General features: G+C 39.5%; 1 protein-coding gene across 1 annotated transcript in view; it reads right to left on the bottom strand.

The window, feature by feature from the left end:
- SUMO1 (small ubiquitin like modifier 1) overlaps window positions 1-10,156 on the bottom strand; it is a 29,709-nt gene extending 19,553 nt beyond the window's left edge. The window contains exon 1 of the mRNA XM_086345851.1: window positions 7,105-10,156. Within this exon, the coding sequence (XP_086201977.1) occupies window positions 7,105-7,437 (333 nt within the window). The 5' untranslated portion in view covers window positions 7,438-10,156. The remainder of the gene's footprint in view (window positions 1-7,104) is intronic.
- Window positions 10,157-23,792: the final 13,636 nt, after the last annotated feature.

The raw sequence follows: 23,792 nt of genomic DNA, 5'->3' as shown, positions 1-23,792 counted from the left end.
TAATTATATATGCACTAAATTTGTCCATAATAAATCACTTAAAATACCTTCAAAGTTTCCAAAATTTCTGTAACTGTAGTTCTTACTATATGTCCGTTTTTTACTTCCTAATAAAGAAAGCTCAACAAAGGATTAAACTGGATGATTCTAATAATTATATCCATTGTTAAAAGATACAAAATCCCAAATTACAATAAAGTCATCTCCCTCAAACTTCAATAGATTTACCACAATTCTAAAAGGACATACTCATATAGTTTCAGCTCGTGCTACCTATGTGCAAACTTAAGGAGACACTACTAGACATTTGGAATAAAACTGACCAGACTTAGCTCCATAACTTGGAGGTTTATGTCAACCTGTCAAGACACTAGGACTTCTGAAAATTTACATTCAACCCTACAATTGCAGTTCAACACCAGACAAACACAGACAACTTCTCAAGAACTAAAAATTATAACTGAAAATCCCACTGGTTGTATAACCCCTACTCTCTGCAGCCATACTGTGGACCTATGCAAAGCCTAGAACAAACTGGCTCCACTGTATCCAGAAGTACAGCATGCAAATGTAGAGAGGTATGGCAGACATTGTTAATTACCTATCCAATATCCATGTCCCCCTTCTTCCTAAATTTGCCGGCAGGGGGTGGGTGGGGGAAATTCTAAGCTTCTCTCAGCACCATGATGCGGTGCTGGCCACGGAAATATAAAGTGACAGACATACTTTTTCCTGGTATATACTTTTTGGCATACTTTTTCTCTTTTCTCCATTCCTTTCTCCTGCCTGGAACAAAGAAACAAAGTCATCTTGCCCAAAAGGAGACTATCTTTTCAGTGAAGACATCTGCTAAGGAGAAAGGAGTAAGAAGGCATAGTGGAACTGTCTGACCATCCCTGAACATCTTATGTCTGGACTTGTTTCATTAGAAAAACAAACTGCATACTTGTTTAACCTACTATATATCAGATTTTCTGTTATTTAGTCCAGAAGCAATCCGAATTGACATAGGAGGTGGTCTAAATAGGAAGCATTTGGCTTATGTTAAAAAAACAGCTTCTAGAAAACCACCTCAGTGTGTATCGAATTGCAGAAGAGATAAGTAAATTGTGGTATAGTCACACAATGGAATGCAACATAGTAATGAGATTTAACAACAAACTATACACAATAATACAGACAAATTTCCAAACAATGCTGAGCAAAAGAAGCCATACACAGAACCACATACTGTATGATTGCACTTAGGGGAGGAAATGGCAACCCACTCCATTATTCTTGCCTGTGAAATCCCACAGATAGAGAAGCCTGGTGGGCCACAGTCCATAGGGTCACAAACAGTTGGACATGACAGAGAAACACACACACACTCAGACACACGCACACAGTCAGGACAGTCATTCTTAATATGGGTGCGGGCTGCACAGATGTGATCAGTTTGTGAAAATTTAGCAAACTGTACATTTATGTACATTTTTTCATATATGTATTAATCTTCAGTAAAACCTTTCAAAATATCTGGCCTTAGCTATTGAGAACAATGGGTCTAGCAAATAGAACTCCACCCTAGCTTCCTTCAGGTCTTTTCCTTCAGATTCTCACTAGCTCAGTAAAGGCAATCAAATACAAAAAGAATGGTCAAAATATAAAAGAATAACAATTACAACACATCTTTAAATAAACTTAAATCATGTTGTAGGAATTTCAAAATAATTTAAACTGTAAGACTAAGTATTCAATAATAGGATCTGTGTGACCTTACCCACATGACTTTTCTAAAGTAGAGTATCAAGAGAATTAATTACCAAAAAGAACAAAACACAATTTCAATAAATTCAAAAATGAGATACCAAACATGACGCTGAGAAAATTATCTGTGGGGAACTCCCAGGCGGTCCAGTGGTTAGGACTTGACACTTCCACTGTCCTGGGCCCGGGCTCAATCCCCTACTGCCTTACTCAGGGAACTGAGATCCTGCAAACCACTTGGGATTATTGTTATCCATAACAATCCCAATGTCCTGGAAGAAGCAAATGATTCAACTCTGGAGATAAAGTTACTAGTTCTATTGCTAATAGAAGTAAAGACCAAGAAGGTATGCAAACATCATAAAAGGAAAATTACTGCATGACAATCAACCCTTCGTCAATAACAAAACATAAAGGGAATTGAAAGAGGAAGAGGAAAATACCTGCTGCTTCACATTTTTGAGACAACCTTCCAGTTCTGGGGCTTAGAATGGTGCCTGGAACATACTGACATTCAATAAATGCTTGTTAAATGAATGACTCTTACCACTCACTCCTTTAAAAACTTTTACTAAGTATTCAGTCATTGCTGGCACTTCAGAAAAAAAGGGTGAGTAAAGCCTGATTTCTGACCCTGGAAAGCAAACAGTGTAATGGAGAAAGGTACTTAAATAATTGTAACACTATATATAAAAGCTATAATATATAATATTATTCTAATTGATATGGGGGGAGGCTAATGAGAATCAAGAGATATTTGACAACTGCTTTAGTTTTGAAATCTGAACTACTCCACTAACACTCATAAGTACTCTAACCCTAATAATCATACTCAGTTTTAAAAATACTATTAAGTAATGTTCACATTTTATTTGAAATGTTTTATTATAATCAATGTTTGCAACATCTACTAGCAGCACTTCATGTATCTATCTGTCAGAGAGAAGACAGAATGTATCATTCCTCTCCTGGGGCATGGAATACTTTGTATCAGTTCAGTTCAGTCCAGTCCCACTCTTTGTGACCCCATGAATTGCAAGCAGGCCAGGCCTCCCTGTCCATCACCAACTCCCGGAGTTCACTCAAACTCACGTCCATCGAGTTGGTGATGCATATGTATCAGTAACTAAATGCTCAAGTCATAGCATCAGTATAACATATTTATTCTACGAGGTAAGTAGTATACATAATTATGAACTTCAATATACACCTAGTTTATCATATTCTTCTGCCATCTCAGGCTAACAGGAAGATCAGCGAACACCAAAAACGGGGATATAAATAATGCTGCAGGGAATGATGCTATCCTAACAAAAGAAATACAACTAGTGTGGTAGATTAAAGATAACTGCAAATTCTCTGTTACTCTTCCCATTAAGAAATGGAATCTTGATGTCTTTTCCTTGGTGACTATAGTTAATAATACTGTATTGTATATTTGAAAGTTGCTGAGAATAGCTCTTAACACAAGAAAAATCTGTAACTGTGTGTGTTGATGGTTGTTAACTAGACCTATCCTGGGGATCATTTCACAATATATGCAAATAATTACATTGTATAATCTGAAACTAATATGTCAATTGTCTCTACGATGAAATAAATAAATGCCTTTCCCTTGAATTTGAGTTGAACTTAGTGATTTGCCTGACAAACAGAATGCAAAAGTGATTTCCAAAGTTAGGTTCTAGGAGGCTTGGGGTTTCTACCCAAGGTTCTCTGGAACACTATCCTGTGAGCCCTGAGCTGCCTACGTCTGAATATCCTGGGGTCCCTGTGCTGAAGGGAATACACGACAAGACCACTCAGAGAGGCCTTGAGACTATATGAAGAAGCCATCCGTTACAGCCCACAGCCCCCTGAGTAATCCCAGCAAAGGCCCCACACGTCAAGGAGCAGTGATGAGCCCAAAACCACAGAGCCCTGCCAAAATTGAGATTTATGAGCAAAACAAGACTGTTGTTTTAAGCCATTATGTTTTAAGCAGTTTGTTAGGTACCAACAGATAGCCGAAATTACATAAGGTTTCCAAATCCTTGACTAAAGATAAAAGGAGCTCAATCAATCAGTATCTGTCTCCCTCTCCACCCCTCCTCTCTCTGAGGTTGGGATGGAGAGAGTAAACCTACAACAGATTCATTTAGCATTTGAACCAAACCAGTCATCCAATTATTACAAATTTAACAGACCTAAACTGAAGAGCTGAAGTCCATGCTGTCTTTCATGACTTGAGTATGGAAAAGAAACACTATAAATGTGAATACAGGGAAGAAAGAAGGAAAAATATTTGTACAAATTATCCTTACCAGTTTGACATTGGCATCTGGGTCTATATATTGTGCTCAGTTTTGCTGCAAGGTGAAATCAGGCTAAAAGTAAGCACACCATCGGATCTCTATTATTGGTTAAAGGCTAGTCCTTAAACTTTTGAGGGATCATGTACCCCTAATGAAAGCTATGGATCCTTTCTCCCTAAACAAATACACATGCAAAAAAACCACAGATTGCCATAAAATTTCAGTGGATTTTCAGCCCTGAGGATTCATGATCCTCAGGTTCAGAATCTATATTAGAGGATTATTCAAAAACGGTCCACTGGACAATGCTAGTATTGTTAGAATTATGAGAAATTATTTCACTCAAATTCCAAAAATAATCATTTTCTATTAATCAATGCAGAACCCAGCAATTCAAGTCTTACATGACTTTAACATCCACCTATTTTAACTTGAAATTATTGCTCAATTCCAGTATCTTCAGCACAGACAAAAAACCCTCGGAGAGGGGCCTCAGAATATATGTCATTCTAAAACAACTTGGTTGATATTAAGACTGTCTTCTGGGGACTGTGGTCGTCTCATGCTACTGGTATGGCGCAGGAGTAACTTGGGATTCTCACTCATAAGCTTCATCAGGGTAAGAGTTCCACTTCTTATCTCTTTAAATCCCTAGCACTACAACACTAATATTGTACTGGCTCCTGATTATTAATAATGATACTGGTTGATCAGCATAGAGCAACAGTTCTTAAACTTTATAGTCTCAGGATTCCTCTTAAAAATCATTTAGAACGCCATAAAGCTTTTGTTAGGTTGGTTGTACCTACTGCAGTTTATCTGAAGTATGTTTTATAAACACATAATTAATTTTAGGATATTAAATCACACTGATACTTATGAAAAGTATTTTAATAGTAACAATATGAAACACCTATAAGGATATGATGATACCCTCATTAAATGGTACTGTGTATATAAAAAACAATTTCTTGAAAGTAGCAATAAAGCTTCAATCTTAAAAAGACATTTTTTTAAAAACAAAATTAGTAAGAAAAGTGGCACTGTTTTGCATTTTTTGCAAATCTCTTCAATATCTGGCTTAATAGAAAGCAGCTGAATTTCCACATCTGCCTCTATGTTTCAATCTGTTGTGATATCCCAGGTCATGTCAATCTTTAGAAAACCCCATGAAAGAATGAGAGTGAAAAAGACAATGTCCCAGCATTATTGTGAAAATAGTTTTGGCCACCTGTTAGTGTCCTAGGTCCTTTATTTCTTCAAGTTTCTCTTAAATAGCTGGAATTGAAACTGGAGCAATAAATTCTACAATTCACTTTATAATTCCTTCTGTACACTGCTCTTTCCTCAGACTACATAGTAAATTTCAACATACTTCCTAGCCACTTCTGAGCATCAAAATAAAAGGCTGATGAAATAAAGCATTTACACCTTTCTCTCCTCCCTGGAAATCAAGTAAACAACTACCTAGGGAGATAGTTATACCTCTGTTCCCGTATCAATTTGGGAGTTAATCTAGACTGTTAGTAAGAAGATCCACTCAAAACTAATCTAGATTATGGTTTAACCTTATAAATGTACGTTTTGTGCAACAGTAAAAACCCACAAAAGCCTCACTTGCTCTCACCAAGTGGCACAAAACTGAACTGGGTTAAAAGCCAAGGGAATAGTGTGTTAAATTTAAAAGTTAAAGTACACTGTGGAGTTGAATGAGAAACAGTTTTCTAAATAACTATCATTAAACAAGCAAAAGGTTCAAAAATACTTTAAAAAGTCAAAGTCATCTAAGCAAACAAAACGAAGGCCAGACAAAAACCTTATAAAGTAAAAACTAGCCATAAACATTTTGTTGTTGTTTAGTCGCTTAGTCGTGTAGGACTTTACAACCCCATGAACTACAGCCCTCCAGGCTCCTCTGTCCATGGGATTTCTCCGGCAAGAATACTGGAGTGGGTTGCCATTTTCTCCTTCAGGGGATCTTTCCGACCCAGGGCTCGAACCCGCATCTCCTGCATTGGCAGGCTGATTCTTTACGCTGAGCCACCAGCAAAGCCCATCAGCCACAAACAACGTTAACTAGGAATGAATGAGGAAGAAAAACTCACCACGGAAAATCGAACACTCCTGATTGAATGCAAATCCCAAGTAAATTCCTGCTAATAACACTGAGATGGAGCACTCTGCTATAACACGAAGCTTTCTGCAAATGTTCTGCAACTGCTTCACGCACACGAAGTTTTCCTATCCTTTTCCTCAAAGGTTATCAGTCATCTTCAGGTTAACTTCCAGATGAAATGCTTTCTGTAGCTCTAGCAGTTTCGTTCTACTTTGTTTCTTGGTTATTCTGAGTGCTCTCTTCCAACTGGAGAGCTACTGAACCAATCCCGAGTGAGAAATGGGAAAGTAAAAGGAAAGAGGCGACAGCTCTGCACCCCCACACGGAAAAACACTCAGAGCAGAGCAGCGGCGGCCTAGCTGCAATCCAAATGGAAAGCGGAGCTTTCGAGGTTCTCAGCAACACGAGACAATGTCTCCCTCCCTCCGTCCCCACGTCCCCCTTCGCGACTATCTAAAGACCAAGAATCAGGGAGTGGAGTCCACCAGCTTTTCAGGGCCACAGAGCCTCCGGGGCAGGGATTCTCTCCCGTTACATAATTGGGGCCTAGGGCCCTGCTTCTGCAGTGAGTTCTCCGGAGAGGCAGGCGGGCGGGATCCTCAGCGACCCTCTTGGGAAAGTGGAAGCTGGGCTCTGCACCTGGGTCCGCCCCGGAGAAAAGACGGGGACGAATAGAGGGAGGCCGCGACCAGAGGCGCTGGGGCACAGGGGGTGATGAGCCAGCCCGGAGAGGGTCAGGGTGGCTCCTAGAGGCCCGCGACAGGCCCGGGCGTCTCCTGCCCTAGTCTACTCCCCTCCCTCTTCAGCCCAGTCCCCACCGGCCGCCCCCTCCCCCATTCCGCGCTCCCCTCCCCCGCGCCTCCATCCCCGGCCCCAGCCGATCAGCAGGCGGACCTGCAGAGTAAGGCCTTGGCCACCGCTATCGGATGGCTCTCACTCTGGTACCTGGTCAGACATGGTGACGGTGGTTTCCCCCGGGGTCTCCGCACACCAGCGGCCTCGGGTAGGTAGAACCTCGCTCCGGGGTTTACAAATCCGTCTCTCTACCCAACAGCACAACACCGCGGCTGGAGGGACTTCCGCTACGCCTTGCGTCACTTCCGCTACGCTCAGTGAGGACGGAGAGGGGAAAGAGGAAAGGCGACGCGGGAAAACTCGTTGGGGGCGGCCGGGCTCCCCGGAGGCTGGAGGATTGAGAGCGGGCTTTAGTTGTGGTCGCACAGATGAATTAATCACCGCAGCACCGAGATAGGCCTTGTGCTTCGGGCCCGAGTCCATCCCCTGAGGAAAAGTTTCCGGTGCCCAGTCTCTGTTTAGAACCGTACTGACAGGCCAGCCTCCTCCCGCCGACACCTTGCGCGTTTCTAAAGGCTGAGCCAAAGTACTTCTATTGTCTACTTCTGGCCTTGCTCATCTACCTCCCTAAATAAACTGGACTGAATACCAGTGATTCTTAGCCTGGAGGTAACATTTTCGGTTAACCAACCCCGGCCAAACACAATGACATTGACTTAAAACAAACAAAACAAAACGTAATCGCATTGGGTGGGATTTTGATGGCTGCTGATGAAAAAGATGCTCCTGAAACTTTAGGAGCATCTTTAGCTCCTAAACTGGTAGTGCGAAGAAGCTGATTCCCACCCTTGACTTGGTTATTTTGAGTTAATGAATGGTCTTTCCATGAGTTCGTTCTAAAAAACAAAACAAAACAAAATTAGTGGCCCTACTGGCAAAAGCATAGAGCATAAGGATATGGATAAGCGGAATTGAATTCAGATTCCAGAATAAATGAACAGACTAAAAGAGAAGTTACTTGGACAACTGGATATCCATATATAAAAGAATGAATCTGGATTACTAACTCATAACATTTGAAAAGTTAAAATGAATCAAAGGCCTAAATGTAAGAGCTGAAACCTTAAAATACTCTGGAGAAAACATTAAGTATAAATCTTCTTGACTTTGGATCCGGCACAAGCAACCAAAGAAAAATAAATAATATGGACCTCATCAAGACAATCTAAGGAATAGGAGAAAATGTTTGCAAATAATATATCTCATAAAGGTCTAATATTTAGAATACATAAAGAACTATTATAATTCAACAATTAAAAGACAATCTAATTTAAAAATGGACAAACCATCTGAATAGAAATTTCTGTAAAGAAGATATACGAATGGACACGAAAAGATGCTCAACATCATTTGCCATCATGGAAATGCAAATTAAAACCACAATGAGATAACGTTTCAGATCCTTTAGGATATATGTCTATAACCGAAAAAAAAATAAGTTATGAAGAAATTGGAACTGTTGTACTGTACTTAATGGGAGCATAAAATGCTTTGGAAAACACTTCATTTGAAAAACATTCCTGCCTTCCTCAAACTATTAGGTATAAAATTACCATGACCCAGTAATTCTAATAGATATACACCCAAGGAATTGAGGACATATGTTCACACAAAAACGTACACAAATATGCACAGCAGCCATATTCATAGCAGCAAAAGAAAAACAACCCAAATGAGCATCAGCTGACTAATGGATAACCAAAAGTGGTATAGCCATACAAAGAAAAGTTATTAGGCACAAAAGGGAAGGAATGAAGAGCTCATACAAGGTGGATGAAACTTGAAAACATTATGCTAAGTGAAAGAAGCCAGTTGCAAAGTATGATTGTTTATATGATGTATCCAGAATAGGTAAGTCTATAGATACAGAAAATAGATTAGCAGGCTACTGCTTCAGTGAATTCTACTAGGGCTGGAGAATTGAGGGGAAATGGGAGTGACTATTAAAGGACAAAGTTTTTTTGCAGGGGGTGATCAAAGTGCTTTAAAATTGAGTGATGAGGGACTTCCCTGGTGGTCCAGTGGCTAAGAATTGGCCTTCCAATGCAGGGGACATGGGTTTGATCCCTGGCTGGGGAACTAAAATCCCACATGCTGTTGAGCAACCAAACTTGCGTGCTACAACCAAGACCCAATGTAGTCTAAATAAATAAAGTTTAAAATAAATAAATAAATAAAATTGAGTGATGATTGTATAGCTCTGTAAATATACTGGAAAACTACCAATTGTATAAATAGGTGAGCTGTATGATATGTTAATTGTATCTCTCAAACTATTATATAAAGCAAAAAATACAATGCTAATAAGTAAAGTATAGTGTATTATTGGAGAAAGCAATGACATCCCACTCCAATACTCTTGCCTGGAAAATCCCATGGATGGAGGAGTCTGGTAGGCTGCAGTCCATGGGGTTGCTAAGAGTTGGACATGACCGAGCAACTTCACTTTCACTTTTCACTTTCATGCATTGGAGAAAGAGATGGCAACCCACTCCAGTGTTCTTGCCTGGAGAATCCCAGGGACGGGGGAGCCTGGTGGGCTGCCGTCTCTGGGGTTGCACAGAGTCGGACACGACTGAAGCGACTTAGCAGCAGCAGCAATGTATTATTAAGGGAGTATATAGGATTTTCATATCCAATAATGATTGACATGAAAAGCTTCCAAAATAAACAGATTTTTATTTGAAAAATATATTTTTTAAATAAAGCTTTAAAATCTAAATTAAAATCCAGAGGGGAAGTTGAAATAGGCTAGAGCAGCAGTCCTGTTTTGATCACAGGACTCCTTTAAACTTTGAAATTGAATGAAGACTCTATAAAGAGTTTTCCTTTGTGTGTTATATCTATTGATATTTACCATATTAAAGATTAAAACCGAGAAAATTTTAAACTATTAACTCATTGAAAAATAATTATAAATCCTTTATATATTAGCATAAATAACATATTTGTATGAAAAATGACCATATTTTCCAAAACCAAAAAATAACTAGTGAATAGAGTCACAATGTATTACATTTTTGCAAGTATCTTTAACTTCCTTAATGCCTGATTTGTAGAAGACAGCAGGATAGTTGTATATACTACTTCATTCAATTGTTACCATACTGGTTGTGGTTGGTTGAAATATGTAAAAAAAAAAAAAAAATCCAACCTCATACAGACATGTGACTGGGGGAAGGGAGAAGACTATATTAGTAGCTAAATGTAATATTTTCTTCAATAGCACACCCAAACTTGACTAGTACAGTTTCTTAATTGAAATGTAGATTTGAAACTGTATCAATGAACTTTTTGTACTCTGTTACAGTACAAATCCATTGGTTTACCTTACACTTCAGGAAGATCTTTTTTCCATGCATAATTTTGTAACATTATGGATTGGTCATTTAGAAAAACATTGATTTGCTGAGTTATACAGGTCTCCTAAATGTTGCACACTTCATTATACAATATATAAAGAACATATTATTTTCACAGACATCAGAAAAAGTCTTTAAATACTGAGAAACTGTCAAATTCACAGTGATGAATACAGTTTTTCTAAAATGCTAATTTTTGTGTGAAAGGTCAAATTTTGTCATTCTCAGTTGTTTTCTTTAAGTGTTAGGCTCATCTGTTCATTTTTTGAGAAAATCTCTGCTATATTTCCATTGGTTATTCCAACAATGAATAACCATTATTGACCTGTCATTCATTCTGACATAAAAATACTGTTCCTTTTTTTTTTAAACAGCTGAATAAGCTTATAACTCAATCTCTTGTGAGCTTTTTTTCCCCTACAGATAGCCACCTTATGGAACAGAAAAGACTGCTTTTCTTTGCATAAAATATTTTTAAACATTATTCAAGCATTCAGTTCAGTTCAGTCGCTCAGTCGTGTCCAACTCTTTGTGACCCCATGGACTGCAGCACACCAGACCTCCCTGTCCATCACCAACTCCCGGAGTTTACTCAAACTCATGTCCATTGAGTCTGTGATGCCATCCAACCATCTCATCCTCTGTCGTCCACTTCTCCTCTTGCCTTCAATCTTTCCCAATATCAGGATCTTTTCAAATGAGTCAGCTCTTTGCATCAGGTGGCCAAAGTATTGGAGTTTCAGCTTCAGCATCAGTCCTTCCAATGAGTATTCAGGACTTATTTCCTTTAGGATGGACTGGTTGGCTCTCCTTGCAGTCCAATGGACTCTCAAGAGTCTTCTCCAACACCCCAGTTCAAAAGCATCAATTCTTCGGCACTCAGCTTTCTTTATAGTCCAACTCTCACATCCATACATGACTACTGGAAAAACCATAGACTTGACTAGACGAAGCTTTGTTGGCAAAGTAATGTTTCTGCTTTTTAATATGCTGTCTAGGTTGGTCATAACTTTTCTTCCAAGGAGTAAGCGTCTTTTTATTTCATGGCTGCAGTCACCATCTCAAGTATTAAAACTTAGCAAAATTAATGTTTGTTTCCTATTGCTGCTGTAAGAAATTCCCACAAACTTCATGGCTTACAACAACACAGGTTTATTTATCTTATAGTTCTGAAAGTCAGAAATCCTAAACTCAAGGTGTTGGTGAGTCAATATCTTCTGGAGGCTCTCGAGGAGAATTGTGGGGTGTTTTGTTTTGGCCATGATGAGGGATCTTAGTTCCCCTACTAGGGACTGAACCCATGCCTCATACAGTGGAAATGTGGAATCCTAGCCCTGAACCACCAGGGAAGTCCCAGGGATAATTTATTTTCTTCTCCAACTTCTAGAGACCACCTGCATTCTTTAGTTCATGGCTCCTTCCTCCATCTTCAGGACCTAGCTGGATCTTTCACAACTCCCTTCCTCTCTCCCCTTCTCCCTCTCCCTCTCTCTGTCTCCTTAGCTTCTGTGATCACATCTCCTCTAACTCTGACCCTTTTGTCTCCTTCTTTTAACAACTCTTACAATTACATTGAACTACCCAGATAATCCAGGGTAGCCACCCTATCTCAAGATCCTTAATTTAAATCACATCAGCAAAATATTTTTTTGCCAAGTGAAATAACATATTCACAGGTTTCAGGGATTAGGAAGTAGGCATCTTTGGGATGCCATTAATTAGGCTACCATAATTAATTTACTGTTTCATCAATGACATTCTCAAGTGAAACTTTAAGTGCTTCACAGTGAGGAATACAATGAATAGTAGTACAGTTGGTGTCACTGTCTTGATTCATGCTAAAATGCCAGCAGTTTTACAAACCATTGGTTTTGCACTATTAGTGCCTATGTCCACACAATGGAAAAAGGAATTAATGTCTTAATATTATTATGAAAATCATCTTGACGTTGAAGACCTCCGTAAAAGTCCCAGGTCCTCCAGTAGTCCAAAGACCATATTTTGATCTAGAAAAAGGGAAGTAAAGGTTTTCCCTAGCCTAGACAAATGACAGGACATAAAGAAGCAAGCATTACAAGTTCTGTATAGTAGGAGCATGGTTTGAAAAGAAGGAGCTAGAGGAAAACACCAACAAGGAAAGCAAGGGCCCATAAGTCTAGTAAAGTAAGCCTGCTGCTGCTGCTGCTGCTAAGTCTCCTCAGTTGTGTCCGACTCTGTGCAACCCCATAGATGGCAGCCCACCAGGCTCCCCCATCCCTGGGATTCTCCAGGCAAGAACAGTGGAGTGGTTTGTGATTTCCTTCTCCAAAAACTAAGTCTAGTAAACCATTTTAAGAAATTTGGACTTAATCCTGAAAGACATAAGGTTGGCAGTGAAGGGGTGTGGGAGGCATAAAGTGTTTCTAATCAGTGGAAGCAATAATACCAGCTTGCAGTGTGAAAAATAGACAATAATAAGAGGGAAATAAGGCAACTGCAGCAGTAGTCGAAAAGAAAAAAAGAGAATGACAGGAAATCAGATCAATGGTAGTAGAGATGAAAATGGATATGATACAACCAACAGGTTTTGGAAATTGATTAGATCCTTTTTTTTGGAGTACGCATGCTAAGTCACTTTAATCATGTCCAGTTCTTTGTGACCCCATGGACCCCATGCCAGCCTCCTCTGTCCATGGGATTTTCCAGGCAGGAATGCTAGAGTGGGTTGCCATTCCCTTCTCCAGAGTTGTTGGAGTATAGTTGCTTTCCAATGTTGTGACAGTTTCTTCTGTACAGCAAAGTAAATCAACTCTACATGTACATGTATCCCCCCTTTTTTGGACTTCCTTCCCATTTAGGTCACCACAGAGCATTGAGTAGAGTTCTCTGTGCTATAAAGTTGGTTTTCATTAGTTATCTATTTTATACATAGTAGTGTATATGTCGGAGAAGGCAATGGCACCCCACTCCAGCACTCTTGCCTGGAAAATCCCATGGACAGAGGAGCCTGGAAGGCTGCAGTTCATGGGGTTGCTGAGGGTCGGACACGACTGAGCGACTTCACTTTTACTTTTCACTTTCATACATTGGAGAAGGAAATGGAAACCCACTCCAGTGTTCTTGCCTGGAGAATCCCAGGGGCAGGGGAGCCTGGTGGGCTGCCGTCTATGGGGTTGCGCAGAGTCGGACATGACTGAAGCAACTTAGCAGTAGCAGTAGCAGTGTATATGTGTCAATCCCAGACTCCCAATCCATTCCACCACCACCACCCCTTTTCCCCTGGCATCCAAACGTTTGATGTCTACATCTGTGTCTCTATTTCTGCTTTACAAATAAGTTCATCTATACTATTTTTCTTTATTAGATTCTGACTTGGGTAACCTGATGTGATGATGCATTTTGAGATTTGATAGAAAACCTTTGAGAAGAGGAACAGATTTAAAAAGAAAAAAAATGATAAGATTTAAATGTAAGTATGAAGTGCACAGAGTTACTCAGGAAAACATGTCTAGCAGGCAACTGATACAATCTGAAGCACTGAGAGAAACCCAGGCTGAAGATAAGAGATGTGGAAATCACTGGCATATAAATGTTGATGATGATGATCATTCTTAACATTTATTTACCTGCAGACACTCTTCCAAGTACTATATGTTTGTTATTTCACTTAATCCTATAAGGTAAGTGATAATACTATCCTCATCTTATATTAATAGATGCAAAAACAGAGGCAAGAGAGATTGAATTCACACAAATAAGTGACGTGTCAGTATTTGAACACAGGAGACACTTACTCCAGTTCCTTCAGTGGTTTATATCAGGTACAGAGGGCAGGAGAAATACTACCTGTAGGATGCCCATTGAAGTCACCTGTGGAGGTTTTCAAATTAAGCAAATCTCCTAGATTCAGATGAATGCCCTTAGGAGTTAGTTCCTTTCTTCCTCACTCCTCAGCTTGAGAACCACAGACAAGGTAAACCACAGTTATTGCCAGGAGGCCTTAGATGTGTTATGACAATAATAGAGTGTCTTAAGATTTCAGAGGTGAGAAATTCTTGTTATAACAAGGAGTAGGGTGTGGTCTTGGAAGTGAGTGGCTAAAGTGTTCTGAGAAATGAAGGGATAGAGGAATATAAGATTAGGGTGTTATAACATAAAATGAGTTTTAACATAAAAATTAAAGCCACTCTAGAGGATAGTGGGCTTTCTAGGTGGCGCTAGGGGTAAAGAACATGCCTGATAGTGCAGGAGAGGAAAGTGACGAGGGTTCGATACCTGAGTCGGGAAGATCTCCTGGAGTAGGAAATGGCATCCAACTCCAGTACTCTTGCCTGGAGAAACCCTTGGACAGAGAAACCTAGAAGTCTGCTGTCCATAGGGCCGCAAAGAGTCAGACACAACTGAAGCAACTTAGCACTAGAAGACACTGGGCTTGGGGAAGCCGGTGAACCAGTGACCAAGTTTAGTGTAAAGGGGAAGAACAAGTTTTTAAACTAAAGAATGCTGGTCTGAAAGTACTATTGGAAAGACTGGGAAACAGGAAGAACTTTGACCAATCTTTTAGTGTTTCTCAAACAAGATTCTTGAAGAAATTAAAATGAAACATTACCTGGGAATCTATTCTGCACCCATGCCCTGGGCCATTCTTTGCTGTCACCAGCTCTCCTTCCCTACTCCAAAAAAGAATCACAACAGTGTTTTCCTACACTAGCAGGATACTCTGGATGAAGCAGAATTCCACAGCTATGTTAATTAATGGACAAACCAGCCAAGAATAAATTCCTGAGGTGAGGGATAAACAACTTCTTTGCCATTTGAGGGAATTAAGCCCTATCGGTGGAAGCCATTGGTAGTTGGAACATTTTTAAGGGCTGAAAAAGGCATAAAAAGTAAAAGTAAGAAATGTTGGGAAAATGGCCTATGTTAAAAGGTGGTACCTTTTGCCTCAGGTGCAAAAGCAAAGTAACACAAAGTGGAAGGATTTCCCATCCATTGGCAGATCAACAGGCTTATAACTTCAACTATTCCTGTTTTTCTAATAATTTCCCTATTATCTCTGAAGATGAGGCTTTTTCAATAAAACTATATGTTTGATATGAATAAAAACAGTGCCTAAAATTAGAAACTGGTGAAATCTGTAATCACCACACTCATTTTCTCACTGGGGAAAGAAGTCAGAAGATAGAGAACTTTCTCTTTTTTTAAGAAAAGGAAGAAAGAAAAAGAAAAAATGAGTCAAAGGGGAAAGAAACATAGAATGAAAATTTTGACTTCTTTTCCACTTGGTTTTTAGTGTCAAAATATGACTTAGATGCTCTTTGGAGTGATTTTTGGACCTAGCCTATTTTCTGTTTCTGATTTCAAAATTTTAAGTATATTGTATTTATTGAAATAAATCCATTTTTAAAAGCCTGTTAAATATTGACTAATGTCAGAGTAAATTTTTTTTGAAAATCAAAAGGAAAATAGCCTCAGATAAAAACAGATGAATTTAACAAGGGGAAGCATTTCTAAACAAAATATTTTACTTAAGTCATTATATCTCATAAAAATTACAAAGTTGGGACATAGTGTCAGTAACATGTCTTATATTTTCCTCTTTAAAAAATTAGTTCAAACTAAACTGTGTGAAATTAATGATCTAACAATTAGTAAAGAATTATTTAAAGGACAATAATTTGATTGTACCCAGCAAATGGAACATACTCTAGAGACAAAAAACACAAATCTTAAATGAATTTAGTATTAACAACAGTGTTAGCAATGTTATTCTGAAACAGTGCTGTGCTTAGTCACTCAGTTGTGTCCAACTCTTTGCAACCTCATGGACTGTAGCCTGCCAAGCTCCTCTGTCCACGGGGATTCTCCAGGGAAGAATACTGGAGTGGATTGCCATGCCGTCCTCCAGGAAATCTCCCCAACCCAGGAATCAACCCAGGTCTCCTGCATTGCAGGCAGATTTTTTTACCATCTGAGCCACCATTGGAAGCCCAAGAATACTGGAGTGGGTAGCCTATCCCTTCTCTAGGGGAACTTCCCAACCCAGGAATCAAACCAGGGTCTCCTGCATTGCAGGTAGATTCTTCACCAGCTGAGCTACCAGGGAAGCCTTAATCTGAAACTATTATGTATCAGATATAAAGTATATAACTATTTTGCTATCTTTTTAATGTCTGTAAAATCAGTTAGATACCCGCCTTTTTATTCCTAATATTGTTTGTTTATACTTTATTTTTCTTGAATAGTCTCATCAGAGTTGTATTAATTTTATCAATCATTTCAAAAACCAACTTTTTGATTTCTTGATTCTCTATGTTGTATGTTTTTTGCTATTTTATTTCTGCTTTTATCCTATTTCTTTCCTTCTGCTTTCTTTGGGTTTAATCTGTTCTTCTTTTTCTAGCTTCTTGAAGTTAATACTGAGATCACTGATTTTTAACTTTTTATTCTGTATCATCTATAAAAGGTTTCATTCTATATGTAGCTTCAGCTTCTTCCCACAAAATTTGACATATAATTTTCATATTTTCATTATTATTTAACTAAAAATATTTTATAATGTTCACTGTGATTTCTTAACTCATTGATTATTTAGAAGTTTATTCCTTAATTTCAAAATGTATGGTAATTTTCTGCTTATCTTTTTGTTATTAATATCTATCTCAAAGAATATCTCTTTTAATCTCAGAGAATATTCTGTATACAACTTCTGTGCTTTGCAATTTGTTGAGACTTGCTTTAAGTCCTAGCATATGGTTAGTTTTGATAAGTGATACCCTGTAGAAGGAAATGGCAACCCATTCCAGTATTCTTGCCTGGAGAATCCCATGGACATAGGAGCCTGGAAGGCTGCAGTCCGTGGGGTCACAAGAGTTGGACACAACTTAGCGACTAAACCACCACCACCACACATATCCTTGGATTAAAACGTTTTCTTCAGTTGAACTCTAGTTTTTGACCCCTCATCCCCAAAGCTCTGTTTAGCTTCCCCATCTCTCAGCCACTGCTTTATGTTCACTTTCTCTTTCCCATAGTCATCACCTTTGGGTTAACAAATTCTACAAAGTGAGAAATGGCACCAAAGTAGGGGCTCACTTCTCTGGACTTCTCTCTTCTCTGACAGCTTTTCCCTGAAAATCCTCATTGCCTAAGTAAGCCGCAGATGCCTTTTTTTTCATTCTTTTTTTTTTTTTTTTTGCTTTGGTGTCTTTGCTGAAAAGTAAGTTAACTGATAAGTGTCAGACTTTATGATATCTTAAAAGCAGATAATTTAAGTCCTTGAACTTTGTTCTTCATTTAATTTTATGATTTTTTAAAAAGTTTTATTGGAGTATAGTTGATTTACAGTGTTGTGTTAGTTTCTGCTGTACAGCAAAGTCAATCAGTTACACATATATGTGTGTGTATATATATATATATATATACATATCTCCACCCTTTTTTTAGATTCTTTTCCCATATAGGTCATTACAAAGTATTGAATAGAGTTCCCTGTATACAGCAGGTCATTATTAGTTATCTAGTTGATATATATCATAGTATGTATATGTCAATCCCAATCTCCCAATTGATCCCTCTGCCCCTAGGGTCTTAACCTTGGGGGCCCAACATTTTATGAGCAGAAAATATGCTGACAAAGCAGAGCAAACTACCCCAAAATACATGCAATGTCCACTTCACATATGACCAAGAAGAATAACCAAAAAACCTCCCAGAATGCATCAACAAGAAGCCTGGAGAGCAATGGACAAGGGAGTCCCTCCCAAGGACTAGAATTAGACCTAAACAGGACCATATTCCCCACCATAAGGATCTGGGGTCCTTGGACAAATGACTACTGTATATTTCCCATCCTTCCCCACTTGCCAAATGGGAACTTTATTATATTATGTATACCCAGTACCCAGTCCTTGCTACACTTTGGCATTCTGAGTATGTGGGTGCAGATACCTTGCCCCTTTAGTTCATAAGTCTCTAGACCAAAAGAGACCTATGTCAATCAATGAGGGGTAAGATTAAAAACAATATGCCACACCCTTAGAATTATATGCCATCATTTTTAAAAATGAGATTAATCTGTAGAGACTGACATGGGAAAAATGTCCAAGCTATACTTAGTGTTAAAAAAAACATTGTATGTTTATTACGATTTCCATTTCTATGAAGAAAAAAAAACCTGCTATACTACTGCTAACTGTAGTACAATTACTAATAACAGCAAACACCATTTATAAGACAATGCTGTATGCAAAATATAAATTATTTCATTTAATCTTCAGAACAACCATATGAGATAACACTTTTTGAAGATGAGCAAAATGGGGGACAAATAGGTTATGTAACTTACCCAAGAATTCATAGACAAAAAGCTGGAATTTGAACCCTGGCAGTCTGACTAAGCCACTATGCCAGGTCACCTAATGTTTGTATGTAAGCTTATACATACAGTTTATAATCATATACATCAAACTCTAAACAATAGTTTTTTATCAAGGAGGGATTACAGTGACTTTCAAATTCTGTAACTTTTGAGGGGTAATATTTAGATTGTTTTTTACACCATGGATATACTACTTTTGTAAACAAAATTATTTAGTTCCTGCCATGAGCCAGTAAATGGCATGAGCCAGGAAATGGCAACCCACTCCAGTATTTTTGACTGGAAAATCCCATGGACGGAGGAGCCTGGTGAGCTACAGTGCATGGGGTCGCAAAGAGTCAGACATGACTGAGCCACTAACACTATGAGCCAGGTACCAGGGAGAGCAGTATTTTAGTAATAGGGTAGTTAGCTACTAACAAATAACTCAAAGATCTCAATGTCTTAACAAAATTAAGCTTTCTTTTTCACTTGCTTCACAGCCTGAATTGGGTGCTCAAGCAGGCAGCTTTTCATATTTTGATTCAGAATTCTGCCTCCAATCAACATGTGGTGGCACCATCTTCTCAAGCAGAGACCTGCAAATATTTTCTGTAAAGGGACAGATAGCAAATATTTTAGGTTTTGTGGGACGTATTGTCATAACTACTCAATGATCCCATTGTGTCATGAAAGCAACTATAGACAATATGTAAATAAATGGGCATGTTCCAGGGGGGCTTCCCTGGTGGCTCAGTGCTAAAGAACCAATGCAGAAGATTTGAGTTTGATCCCTAGATCAGAAAGATCCCCTGGAGAAGGAAATGGCAACCCAATCCAGTATTCTTGCCTGGGAAATCCCATGGACAGAGGAGCCTGGTTGGCTACAGTCCATGGGGTTGCAAAAGAGTCAGACACAACTTAGCAGCTAAACAACAATGTTCCAATAAACCTTTATTAACAAAAATATATAGTAGGCTAAATTGGGCTTCCCTGGTGGCTCAGAGGTTAAAGCGTCTGCCCGCAATGCGGGAGACCTGAGATGAATCCCTGGGTTTGACCTATGGGCCATAGTTTACCAATCCCTGTTCCACAGTCTTCTCAGAGTCCTAAATTGAATGCTCTCTGCTTTCAAATGGTCAAGAGAAAGAATGAGGAAGACCTAGAAATGGGACATGATTTCAACCCATATCCTCTTGGCCAGAATCCACTCACATGGCCTCAGCCAAATGAGTCTAGGGTATGTAGTTTTCTTGTCACTCAATGCAAGGAAAAGCCATTGCTCATCTGCTAGCAAGGATGTGGCACTGTCAGCTCTTTTTGTCACCGTATATTAGTTACTATTTTTTCTTTGTATAGATAATGCTTTCTGCAAGAGGACACCTGAAAGTCCCCCTCCATGCCCACCCCACACCCTGCCTCCCACCCCAGTAAATACATCCAGCTCAAAGTCCAAGCTCTCCAGGTGTTGTTCAGTTTTCTTCATCAGGCTCAGGTATGACTCTTTATGGTCCAATGACCTATCAACTAAAAAGACAAGTCATCTTCCCAGACACACCCACTGGTAACTCAAGGAAGACTGAAGACTGTGAAAAACATTCTTAATCAGAACAAGGACAAACTGAAGACACACAGTATTCACTGGGCCACAGCAATTCTGAAATTCCACTGGGTAAACACAAGAAGGTCTCCTTCTCTGGGGGTGGGTCAAACCCTCATGTGGTTCTGATACCTCACAACAGCCTGCTACCCCACAAGGATGCCCTCATGTCCCTCAAACTCTAATATCCTGCACTGGGTAGTCATCCACAGGGAAGTCTCCCTCCCCTGCCCAAGTTCTGACATCTTTTTTTTTTTTTAGTATTTATTTAACTGGGCCGGGTCTTAGTTGCAGCATGTAGGAAATACTTCGCTGACCAAAGATTGAACCTGAGACCCCTGCATTGGGAGTGTGGAGTCTTAGCCACTGGACCACCAGGGAAGTCCCAAGTTCTGACATCCCTTTCTTTTTTTTTTTTTGATATGATCTGACATCCCTTTCTAACCCTCCCCTCTGTAGGACACCCTTCTCACCCCAGGCTCTTCACTCCTGTTCAAGTAACACCAGGACATTAGTTAATGACTCTACCTAATGACATAGTTCCAGAAGGAAAAGAGAGAAAAAAGAAGAGAAAGTGAAGGGAAAAGAGGAAGAGGAAAAGAAAAAGCTCAAAGACTTTTCTTATCTCTTTCTATGGAAGTCTAGAAGTAGCCAGAGCTTTTACTTGCAAGGCTCTAAATTTTTGCCTCTGTTTTCTTCTATTTCCTACAATCCCATGAAAGAATTCTTTCCTGATCTCATCTCTTTCTTATAATGTCTTGACACACACCACTAAAAATAACCTCTATTAAATTTCTGTTTTCTATTTTGGTCACCCAGGACTGGGTAGACACATGGTCTGCTGCTCAAGTAACCTCAGGCAACAGTGTTGCAAAATGTATTGCTGCTGCATCTCAAGGCTAACCATCTTTTCAGCCACTCATACTAAGTTTGTTGCAACCCACCTGCTCTGTAAATGCCGCATAGGTTTTTGGAGTTTTTTTGGTTTGTTTTGCAGTAGTGTTCCACTTCCAGCAGGGAACAAAACAAAGTCCGCCCAGTCTTCCCTGGCACTCCAGTAGTTAAGACTCTGCACTTCCACTGCAGGGGGTGTGGCTCCCATCCCTGGTCAGGAGACAGTAAGTTCCTGCATGCCACATGGCATGGCCAGAAAACAAAACAATAAAGTGTCTTCTCTCCCTGAGCTTACATTCTATAGTATGTTTTTGTTTTGTTTTAATTTTATTTACTTACTTATTTTTGGCTTTGCTGGGTCTTCTGGGATTTTGGCTTTGCTGGATCCCAGGTTCTAGAGAACAGGTTCAGTAGTTGTGGCGCTTGGGCTTAGTCACTCCACGGCATGTGAGATCTATCATGGATCAGGGACTGAACCCGTGCCTCCTGCATTGGCAGGTGGATTCTTTACCACTGAGCCACCAGAGAAGCAGGGGTTTAGTAGCAGTCATGTCTGGCACCCCACTGACTATAGCCTAGCCTACCAGGCTCCTTCCCAGGCAAGAATAAAGTATGGCTTTATTTTGGGAAGGACATGCTTGTTTTAAAATATGCTCCAGATTTATTTGTATGTTTTTTGTTTGTTTTAGGATTCCTTTTAATCAGGTATAGTAAGATGTTGTTCAGTCACTCAGTCCTGTCCGACTTTTTGCAACACGCAGACGAAAATGACTGTCATAAAGGAAGAAGTTTGTATACTCATAGATCCCTAGAAGCAGGAGACATGGCACACCACACAGGACCACATGCGGAAGCACGTGAGGCACGGGAGTGAGGGGAAAGCATGGGCAAAAGACCTTATTGTGGTTTTCACAGGAAGGAAAGGGTAAGGCAGGGTAAGCAGGCTGAGCAGGTTTCGGATTGGACAGTTTGATTTTGGTAGAGAACTGCAGGGGTGGTCCCTAGGTGTCTGTGTCCCATATCTGGCCCGGGAGTGATTTAAGGCAGGATGGTAGCATGCTGAACTGCAATAGCCTGATGAAAGGAGATGGGTGGGGGTGTGGACTCAGGATTGACTGGCTTGTCTGTTCCCAAGCAAGTCCTTTACTATCTCTAGGAATTAAACAGGGAGAGGCAGCCCTCCCTTGGTCCTTAAGGTCATCATAAAATTTGGACTATTTAAAAAAGTGATAATGCAATCACTGACTAGAAGAGAATCCTATCCCCTTCCTAGTTCATTTCACTTGGAACATTCCTATCTAGTAGAACTCAAATAGTATTTCAGTCAACCACCTCATCTCTTGCCCAAATATCCAGATTCAAAAATCTCATACATCATCCAGATTCAAAAATCATTAAGATTTTGCACAGTTCCTGCCTCTCTCTCACTATCCCTTCTCCAGGGGATCTTTCTGAACCAGGAATCAAACAGGAGTCTCCTGTGTTGCAGGTGGAATTCTTTACCAGCTGAGCTACCAGGGAAGCCCCCTACTGCTATCTAGGAAAATTTAAGTAAGGTTTAGGTATAAAAGTCATCTGAACAGTTTTATTATTTTGAATTTGGGATTTGAATTGGAGAAGGACTGTAATTAAAAACTTATCAGAGGAGACAATATGAACATAAGTCATATCAGTAACTATTAATCTCTGTAAGCCAAATAAAACAGTGAAAGTGAAGTTTCTCAGTTGTGTCCGACTCTTTGCGACCCCATGGTCTGTAGCCTACCAGGCTCCTCTGTCCACGGGATTTTCAAGGCAAGAGTATTGGAGTGGGTTGCCATTTCCTTCTCCAGGGGATCTTCCTGACCCAGGGATCAAACCTGGGTCTCCTGAGTTGTAGGCAGATGCTTTTACCATCTGAAACAGAGACCCTGTTAAATTTAAGATAATTTAAATACTTTTATTCTGGAGCTAGGCAAGAGTATACTAACATCTTTACTCAGAAAATATTTCACACACACAAATAAGTAGAATCTTATTGGAATCTTGGGCAAGCAAGGGGTTTCTGAAGAATATTCTCACTGGATCTCTCCCCAAGTCATGCACTATGTTTTGTAATATTTGTTTGGATTAATCTAGGTTATGGATTAATCGAGGGGCATAACTTTAGGATTTATTAATACTTTGTTTATACCTGTAGCTCTCCCTCACAACTTGACTTAGTTCATTTGTATATTTATATGGGAGATTCCTATTTCCTTTCAAGGAAGGGGAGAGGAAAAGTCTTGCCTCCAGAACCCTTTAGATTTCTCAGGAGATGGTGAAATTCCAGACAAGCCTTAAACAGTAAGTCCTTCTCTATTTAGATTTCCATCCTATCACACATTCATATACTTATTCATTCCTATACTTGTGAATCCATTTTAAACTGATTCTTTTCTTTATTCTAAATCTATATGCCTGGAGTTAGCCAAACTGAAGAGTTTAGAGCCATCTGTCCTGTGTAGAGAGTACTCAGTCCTCCACAAGACTGCCCTCACTTCAGACACTAGCTGCAAACTGAGGGGGTTCCTAAGACCACCCTCAGATAATTCACTAGAAGGAC

This window comes from Bos grunniens, chromosome 2 (genome assembly GCF_055505025.1).
Source record: "Bos grunniens cultivar Pamir isolate PY7600 chromosome 2, Bosgru_T2T1.0, whole genome shotgun sequence".
Lineage (NCBI taxonomy): Eukaryota > Metazoa > Chordata > Mammalia > Artiodactyla > Bovidae > Bos > Bos grunniens.
This window is presented reverse-complemented; position numbering and strand designations above follow the sequence as displayed.